General features: G+C 35.0%; 1 protein-coding gene across 3 annotated transcripts; it reads left to right on the top strand.

Moving 5' to 3' along the window:
* Positions 1-301: 301 nt before the first annotated feature.
* Positions 302-3,361, top strand: LOC139897732 (BEL1-like homeodomain protein 1). Of its 3 annotated transcripts, none has more exons than XM_071880423.1 (5): positions 302-353; positions 752-1,477; positions 1,745-2,124; positions 2,210-2,270; positions 2,500-3,361. In XM_071880423.1, the coding sequence occupies exons 2-5, from the start codon at positions 857-859 to the stop codon at positions 3,160-3,162; spliced, it is 1,725 nt and encodes a 574-aa protein (XP_071736524.1). In that variant the 5' UTR covers positions 302-353; positions 752-856; the 3' UTR covers positions 3,163-3,361. The 3 variants fall into 3 exon arrangements, with proteins under 3 accessions (XP_071736524.1, XP_071736525.1, XP_071736526.1); XM_071880424.1 differs by having other exon boundaries at positions 318-455; XM_071880425.1 differs by lacking the exon at positions 302-353 and adding an exon at positions 533-606.
* The last annotated feature ends 6,397 nt before the right edge of the window (positions 3,362-9,758 follow it).

A 9,758-nucleotide genomic window follows, 5' to 3' on the forward strand; every position in this document is an offset into this window, starting at 1 on the left:
TAACGAAATGCGGTCAATAATAATAGAAAAAGTAGTTTGTGGAAGTAGAAGTGGACGTTTCCTCGTTTTTCAGATGTGTGTATCTTCTGACACAAATAATAATCTCAAATTCTGATTGATGCTATGCTATAAAGAAAGAAACCATTTCTTATTTGTTTAATCCATCCATCATCCATCCACATCTTTTATTTCATTCCCTCTCTCTCTCTCTAGAAAAATCACAGTACTAGTAAGAGTTTATTATTATCATCAAAAAAATTCTGCCTACCTCAAATCATTTGATAATAAAGGTCAAATCAACCACACACACACAAACACAACACACTTTCATAATTTCTTTGATCAATTCGCAGGTACTTGTCCCCAAAACATACCTTTCAATATCATTCATCTTCATATACATCACAATTTACAACATATCTACATATTGATAAAGAAAGCTCTATCATTTGAGAGTAAATAATATCAACTTGTCATCTTTTTTATATCAGTGTTTCATTAATTTTAGTTGTTTAGTCATTATGAAGAAATTGAGTGAATTTTTTATATTATCCATCTTTTCTACTTTTTGTAATCTTGTTAATAATAATAAGAAATAAGAATAAAGTACATCTCTCTTTCAAACTTCTTTTGTTCAAATGGATTTATTACTACCTAAAGTGTCTGACTTTCATAATTGCATGAAATGAAATTTGTTTTTGGCCTTGTACTAAACAATCAATCTTTTCCTATTCTTTGGTCTGATTTTCAGATAGCAGCTGATCATGAATATGATGATGAATTAAAGTTTTTCACAAATTTAGAGTCGTTGCGTAGTTACACTTCTTGCAACGGCTCTGCCTAAAGGACAGGATCGATGGCATCCTACTACAACGGAAATTCGGAATTTCAAAGTGGAGACGGGTTACAAACACTTGTTCTAATGAATCCCGGTTATGTAAATTACCAAAACGCCCAACAACAACAACAAACGGCGTCACAACATTTGTTCGGATCATATGCACCATCACTAACCTCGTCTCAGACTCAACAATTTGTTGGGATCCCACTTTCGGGACAACATGACATGTCAGCCTTCATGCCACGTGTACAGTACAGCCATGTAGAGATGGCACCTGCAACATCACATGAGGTTAAAAGGTTCCAACAAGGTCTTTCTTTAAGCCTCTCATCTCAACTGAATGGAGTACCTACAAATGATGATCAAGGGACAACTTCAGGGATTCAAAGTGTGTTGTTGAACTCCAAGTACTTGAAAGCTACTCATGAGCTACTTGAAGAAGTTGTAAATGTCGGTAAACAAGTAATCAAAGATTCGGATAAAAGTCTCAAGATTGTCGCTAGTAGCGGTGATGGATCGCCGATGGAAGCTGGTGAAGAAACAGGCAAAAAACGTGCGGACGGTGCTGAACTTTCTACGGCGGAACGACAAGAAGTTCAAATGAAGAAAGCAAAGCTTGTAAGCATGCTTGATGAGGTAATTATTAATTAATTTTTTGATAATTTTGCTTATAATACTTTACCTGATATTTGGTTCAAAACTCAGTAGCAGCGTATCTTCGAGTGGCCAGAGAAAAAGGTCGGAAACGTTCACGGGATAACCCGGTTAGGTCACGTACTTCCGAGTAAAAATTATTAGCCTGAATAGGAACCTTATCCGTTTACTCGTTTATGTAGCGTTTATTTCTTTATAATTAATGTTATTATTAAAGTAAAATAATAAGGTTGTTTTGGTTATATGAAGGTAGAGCAGAGGTACAGGCGGTACCATAACCAGATGCAAGTTGTGATCTCGTGGTTCGAGCAAGCGGCTGGAATTGGGTCGGCAAAAACCTACACATCGCTCGCGCTTCAGACAATATCAAAGCAATTTAAATGTTTAAAAGATGCTATAATGGCACAGATTAAAGCTGCTAGCAGGAGCTTAGGTGAAGATGACAACTTTGGTTGTGGTAAGAGTGAAGGTGGTTCAAGGCTGAAATTTGTAGACAATCACTTGAGGCAACAAAGGGCTTTACAGCAATTGGGAATGATCCAACATAACGCTTGGAGACCCCAACGTGGATTGCCCGAACGTTCTGTTTCCGTTCTTCGTGCTTGGCTTTTCGAACATTTTCTCCATCCGTAAGAATCTTATCGAAACAAATAAACAGAATTTGCGTAGTCGTTGTATGAATTGTAGTAATAGATTTTGTCGAATTGTGTTCAGATATCCTAAAGATTCAGACAAGCAAATGCTGGCAAAACAGACCGGGCTTACTAGGAGTCAGGTAAATTTCATAGTATTATCATGGGTGGTGGACATTAAACCATTATTTTCGGCCATACACCACTAAACGTGCATTAAAGTATTGTACAGTATAACGCTTTAAAACATATTTAGTGGTGTATGATTAAAACATAGTGGTGTAAGGATCATCATCCTGTCATTATTGTTATGTGATCTCTCTGTTTTGGTTTCTAAATTTGTAGATCGATTAATTGACATGATATTACTAGGTTTCGAATTGGTTCATAAATGCTCGAGTTAGACTATGGAAGCCGATGGTTGAAGAGATGTACTTAGAAGAAATCAAGGAACACGAACACAACGGATCAGATGAAAACAAAGCGAGCAGAAGCAAACAAAGTAAGGATAATTCATCATCCAAAAACGAAATAAATTTGTCCCCGGAGAACTTTAAAAGAAGTTTCAACCACCCTCCTACACCGCCAACTGCCACAAAAAACAACTTCCAAAACCCATCCGATTTCACCCTCATTAACTCCTCACAAATTGAAGGAATCACTCAATTCGATCCTAAAAGACCACGAAACAACGAGACACAACAAAATTCAGATGTTGGGTTTATGCTCATGGGCAACCCAACTGATTTCATGGGCGGTTTAGGCGATTACCCAATCGGAGAAATAGGGCGGCAATTTCAACCACCGTATTCAGGAAATAGCGTCTCATTAACTTTAGGTCTACCGCATTGTGACAATCTATCAATGTCTGGGGCCCATCAAAGCTTCATACCCAATCAGAACATTCAACAATCTATTGAATTTGAAGCTATGGATCAACAATCTTCTTCACATTCAGCTGCCATGTATGAGACAATGAACATTCAAAACCAGAGAAGGTTTGCAACACAACCATTGCCAGACTTTGTCACTTAACTATACAACTGAGTCAACCAATGAAGTTCTTTATAGATATAGATATAGATATAGATATAGTTTTTGGTGGCTAGATTATATGGATGTACAAGTATATAATTTTTGTATGGGTATATAGGTAGAATGGATTGGTATATTGTATGTGTCATGTATGTATATAAAACTAGATGTATCTTTGGATTGGGGGTATACAACTAAAGCAATATTTATAATTAATGATTACTCATCATCTTCCTACAGTGCTTAGATTGCGTGTTCTAATTTTTACTATTCTTAAATGTTTGTTCTAGTTTCAAGCTAGATCACCATTGTTACATGGTATATACCAATATCGTATCATACGGGACAGATCAAATGTGGCAGTTTTTATCCATTTACATTTAAATGGGTCAATTTAACTTATGCGGTGGTGAAGGATTGTTTTAAACCATTAAATTGTTTTCGGTCATCTCAACATGACCCGTTTCTACCCCGTCATAAGAAATGACCCCTTTCAACCCGATCTCATTTCTACCCATCTTGCCCACACTAAAGAGAGAGATTTTGAAGCACGAAAATAGCAATAATGTGACACTGACATTCATATTATTGGATCAGTAATGATTACACCCTGCAAAGTTTTACCTCGAAATGGGTCTATCAGATGCCCATTAAATATTCAGGACCACTGAAGGATTCAAGTAAACATTCTTTTAGGTTGCTCACCCCATCAGGCTAAGTGTTGTTCAGTAAAAATGAAGCTTATTGGTTTGATACAATCATATCTTTAAAAGGTGATTGGCTCAAGTACAAAATAACATATCTAACATGTAACTTTCAGGAGTTTATTATAATAGTCTAATGTAGTTTTCAACTAGTAACGTTTTAGAATACAATTTCGTACGATAGTGATATGTAATTTATTTATATTTTTAACAGATTACAGTAAATATTTCATTTGCTCGGATGACTAGGATTTACACTTGAATGATGATAAATGGCGTTATGAATGTTGGGGTGCTACATATTCAATATAGTGTATACAGGTCATTTTTGCAGATGGTCCCAACAAGCAGGACCCTCAAGTAATTATAAATCTGATTAAAGGGTATGAACTACTATTATAACTTCTCAATAAAAAGGTATGATAATGCAAAATACATACAAAAACGCCAAACGAAACAATGAAGATATTCACAATATGACATACTTTTTAACCGCAAGAAAATAAAGCTAACGTATTATTCATTATTCAATTCAATAATGTATTAATCAAGACTCTATAACTGAACTATAATCCATCTACCTATAATGTGCACTGCTTTAGATTTACTAAAACAATGAAGTATTTACTCACAAATATTGTGGATCTTTCAAACTTGAAAAGGAAAAGAGGATACGTTAACCACAATGCAGCCAAAATGATTAGCATAAGCATACAACTAACTTGAATATAGTATTGCTGATACGGTCCAAAATTTAGAATTTTCAATACCAAACAATTAAATTGAAAGTCATATTAAAAGTTAAGAAGGCCATCAGGTGTATAAAATTGACTTAACTAAACTTAAATTATCAACAATCATTGCTCTAATAACTACAACCATATGTCCATATAACTTACTGTATTATATTAGATGTCTGTTTCAGACTTTTTGACAAACACCTTGTGTGCATTGATGAATCTCAGCCACAAGCCGTTCTTAGATAGCCCAGAAGTATCTATATTCAATAACTCGTGTTTATCTAATTCAACGATTAAATTTAAATCTCTGGTTAATATATGGTTATACGAATACCTAAATGAAAAGGGATATTAACCTGAAAAATACAGGCTTTGAAGTGAAACACGTGGTGTGAGAGGTATGGTGGCTGAGAGATAATCCAAGAAACAAAGTCTTAAGAAAATTGATCAATTTGCATCATCGCTTACGCACTAGTAAAAAGCTGTGGCCCACGCCGTATTTTGATTTTATTTTTCTATTTGTTTTTCTGTTTTTTTTTATCTTAGCATTTGGTCAACGTGGTTGCCCATCTGTCCAGTCAAATAAAAGGAAGTCGGATCCTAAAACCCGGTTATTATAGCCTGATATGAGGTGAACAATAACCCACCAATCACACGGCAGTAATACATTTCACTAATACTCGCCGTCCCAAATCTATTTTTTATTTCATTTTGGGATGTTTCAAATTAATTGTCTATGTTCTTTTCCAACCATTTAAAAAGAGATTATTCTGGAGAAAGAAGATATATCATTGGTAAAAAATGAAGTTAGTGGTATTTTCTAAAACTACGTGTTTTTTGTCTGGAGACAATAGATTTGAGACGGAGGAGTAATATAGTCTCTCCCTCCCTAATTCTAATTTAATCTATTTCATTTTAAAATGGCAAATTCCATAAAAAAAAAAAATTAACATATTATACCAGTTTTTCTATTTTCGATAATATATTTCATTTCGCTATAAAAAAAGGAGTGTATTTTCGAAAGTTAATCAAAAAGAGGGGTGCCGTTAACTTTTGTTAACTTTCTCAGTTAAGTGTTAACTTTACATAACATGTCAAGTCCTTTATCGACCAATGTTTTAAAATCGCGATTTCGACGTACGTTTCGACGGGCAATTCCGACACGCGTTTTCGAGGCGTGTTTTTCGATGCTTTTTTCGATGCGCTTTTCGAGGAGTGTTTTTCGATGCGCGTTTTCGAGGCATATTTTTCGATGCGTGTTTTTCCCATATAAAGTAATTCTCAAAGACATGATCGAAGATGGAAACATTTTGATACGCGTTGAAATTGCGCCTCGAGAACGCGGTTCAAAATTGCAAGTTGAAAAAGTGCCACGATCGACGCGCATCGATAACGCTCCTTGAAAACGAGAGTAAAAACGCGCGTCGAAAAAACAGGTCGAAAACGCGTGTCGGAATCGCGCATCGATAACGTGCGTCAAAATCGCGAGTTAAAAACGTTGGTCGATAAAGGACTTGACATGTTATGAAAAGTTGACACTTAACTGAGAAAGTTAACAAAAGTTAATGACATCCCTCTTTTTGATTAACTTTTGAAAAATGACTCTTTTTTTATAGCAAAATGAAATATATCACCGAAAATAGAAAAATTTGTATAATATGTTACCTTTTTATGGAATTTGCCTTTTTAAATTTAGCAAATTATTGTCTAATTTCATAAATAACAAAAATGAAGAAGTTTAGGTTCTATTATTACATTAATGTATGTAGTGAATAGAATAAAATGAAGAAAAAAAATGTAAGGATATAATTGAAAAATAAATAAAAAATATAATACTTTTATATCATTTTCTTAAACTGTAATTTTTATCTAGGGTCAACTAATATAGAATGAATGGAGTAATATAATAAATATATATACTCTCAGTACAATAATTATGACTTGACTTTTTTCCTTAACTTTTTTGTGATATATATATAATACACGATGAAATCTATATGAACAACTTAAGTTTTATATATATTTTTATTTGGTATAATTTTAATCAAGAATTATATAATACAAAAAAAGTTATTTACAGTCAAAATTAGAAAAGAATTCAATCCAGAATCATTAAATTGAGACGTAAGGAGTATTTAGATATAGAATAATAATAATACTATTAATATTAAAAATTAGTTATAATACTATCCATATAGAATAATAATACTAATACTAATAATAGACAATCTGGAAGTGCTGCAGCTCGTCATAAAGAGATGCTAACATAATGTTATTACGACCACCAATGTCATCCCTAGACCATATCCACTGTCACTCCCTATTTACAAATTTATTCGCAATCACCCCATTTTTATAAACATCCAAACAGTATAGATGATTATAACAAGTCGCTAAACAAGATTGTCTGGTCCATAGATCGTTCCAGAATCAAATAGTACGTCCATTACCCAACGCCATCTGAATCACATTAGAAGGAAACAACATATCCAATATTATTTTAGAATAAGATCCACGATAAAAACCCATATGCTCTTGTCGCAAGTTTGCTTAAAAACGATACCATGGATCGCCTTGAAAATCTTAACCCAAAAGTCATTCGAATTCGTTAAATATCGCCACTTCCATTTGAGAATTAAAGGCAAATTAAAAGCATTAAGACTCTCGACATCTAAACCACCATTATCAAGAGAAGATAACACCACGTCTCATTTGAACCATGCCAAAAGACTCCAATCAGCATCATCCATGCCTTCGGGTTTGATCTCCAACAAGGGTTGGTGTAGCTTCTTTTGATACAAGTAATCTTCAAATTGCATCTTTCAAAACCCGAAGTCTTTTTCATCAAATGCATTTCCAAATTTCCGTCTTCTGCCATCTTCCCAGACTCGAAACCTTGTGCTCTAGATACCAATTGTTAGGATTTAGGGCCCAATAATGTAACACTCCGTTTTTCAGTTACATGTTATTTTGGATGTCGTTTGAGTTCCAATGTATGTAATCGTATCCTTTTAGAGCCGAAATAAAGTCTCAGTTAATGTTCTAAAACCTTACCATTGGAAAGTAGACAATATTACTTTTCCAACGATATTTGATTAATCAAAAACGGAGTTACGGTCTGAAAGTTACGACCAAATTTTTTTTCACAAAGTGCTGAAATTGGGGACCTCGCGATCGCGACCGGAAACTTACGGTCTCGAGATATGGTCAGGTGATCAGTATTTTCTTATTTGTAGGCTCGCGGTCGCGAGGTGTGCCTAACAACAACGTTTTTAACGCATTTTTGGGGTTTTTAGAGGGGTAAAATGGTATTTTCATTTGTGAACATGTATAAAAAAAAAAAAAAATATATGGCTTGAGAACTGATCCAAAACTCAATCGTATCTTCATTTTCACCAACCAAACTCTAGAGAGAGAGAGGAGAGTTCTAGAGAGAGAAAGCTCCAAATGGTGAAGAAGATGATGATTCTTGCACAAATTGGAGTAGATCTTGATGAATCTTGATGTTTTTAGCTACTAGGACTCATTTTGGTGCTAAGATAAACCATATATCCGAATTTTCGTGTTTGATTCTCGATTTGAGTTAGGGTTTGAGTTATAAACCCCATTTCTTATGAAATTGGGGGTTTTATTGTATGTATTGTGTAAGTAAACCTGATTATTGTGGGTATAGGGTTAGATGATGAATTTGAAAGTATTTGTCATGGTTTGGGTGTTAATCACTAGGTTGTAAGTGTGTTAATGATTTCGATGTTCTTAAGAGCATGTTTGTTGGTCAAAATGAGTGTTGACTATGAATTGGTGCCAAACTAGGAATTGAGGCTAGTGTTAGTGTAATAAGTACTTAAGTACTTGAATTATGTTGTTAGTTGGTGGATTAAGGTCTAATAACTAGCCATTAGTGATTTTGGGTTGAATTTGACATAAGTCAAAGGAGGTCAAGTGTGATATGGGTCCATATTGCACGTGTTGTAGTTTGGTGTAAATGACATTTTGAAATGATCACTACCTAAGTAGTAATCTAGTGTCGGGACCTAGATTGGTGAATTTGGTGTCAAGTATAATTTGGGTTAATTTGTACTTTGTAGAGTGGGTTTGAATTACCACCTGAAGTGGTAATTAGATTGTGACCATTAGGTGTTAAATGGGCGGGTTTTGCCGAGCAAGGTGTGATCCCTCGGCTAAGGGATGATTGTGTAGGATTCTCTTTTAGAGAATGTATATTTATGTGTAGATTATGTATATGTATGATATAGGTAACTACTTGCTCGGATGTGTGGACGGGCATTATATTATATGACTTGTGTGGTCATTCCAAGGTAAGTGGAATAATTATACGTGTTTGTATACGATGTATTTACTTGTGTGGGATGCGATGTGGGTTTAAGTTCGTGAGTTCTATACCACATCGTGTTTGGCATGAGATGAGGGTTTAAAGTTCGTGACTTCGATACCTAGACTTTGAGATAGATGCCTAGACTTAGACTGAATTGTGGAAATATTGTGTGCGGGACTTGTAGGAATACGGGTCGGACTTGAAACAGTTAGTGCCTTAGCGTATAGGTGAACTAACTAGGACTTGTTTTTGTCTAAAGCGTGATTATGTGGGGCCTTATTTCATGTGTAAATAGGTGCCTTAGATAGCTAGTGCCTAATATAAGTAGGCAGACTTAGACGTTGTTTTGTAACTAGTCACCTAGGGAGTAGGTTGACTTGTTGTTATGTTGTACGTATATGTATGTATTATTATTATATTATATATATAGTGTACAGTGTCTTAGTGATGAGTCCGGTGGTGGGGCTCGGGTATTCGGGAGTTTTGTATAAGTCCAGTCTAACGACGGGACTTCGCTTGTTCGAAGGTACTAGTGGTATTGTACTTTGTATTGTGTGAATATTGCGTCAGTCCGGGTAAAGTACTTTGTGTGACCATGTGGAAATGGTAAGGTACGCAATTGTAATAATGACCGATCACCATTATTACAAAAGTTTATCTTGACACCAAGCATGACACGAAGAGTACTGAACGGAGGAAACGTAGCATGGTTGGGATAGATTCGGGGTGAATTAGGAATCATGTATTGGTTCCTAGGATTTAGTGGTCTTCGGTGATGTGCTAGTGGTCACTTCGGGTTCGTTGTGAGCCGAGAAG

This window comes from Rutidosis leptorrhynchoides, chromosome 3 (genome assembly GCF_046630445.1).
Source record: "Rutidosis leptorrhynchoides isolate AG116_Rl617_1_P2 chromosome 3, CSIRO_AGI_Rlap_v1, whole genome shotgun sequence".
In the NCBI taxonomy this organism is placed as follows: domain Eukaryota; kingdom Viridiplantae; phylum Streptophyta; class Magnoliopsida; order Asterales; family Asteraceae; genus Rutidosis; species Rutidosis leptorrhynchoides.

Bases quoted from the DNA above. Each gene is read 5' to 3' on its own strand.
- LOC139897732 (XM_071880423.1), top strand. From the start codon at position 857: ATGGCATCCTACTACAACGGAAATTCGGAATTTCAAAGTGGAGACGGG. The intron at 1,478-1,744 runs GTAATTATTAAT...GGTTATATGAAG, and splicing joins TTGTAAGCATGCTTGATGAG to GTAGAGCAGAGGTACAGGCG. The intron at 2,271-2,499 runs GTAAATTTCATA...TGATATTACTAG, and splicing joins CCGGGCTTACTAGGAGTCAG to GTTTCGAATTGGTTCATAAA.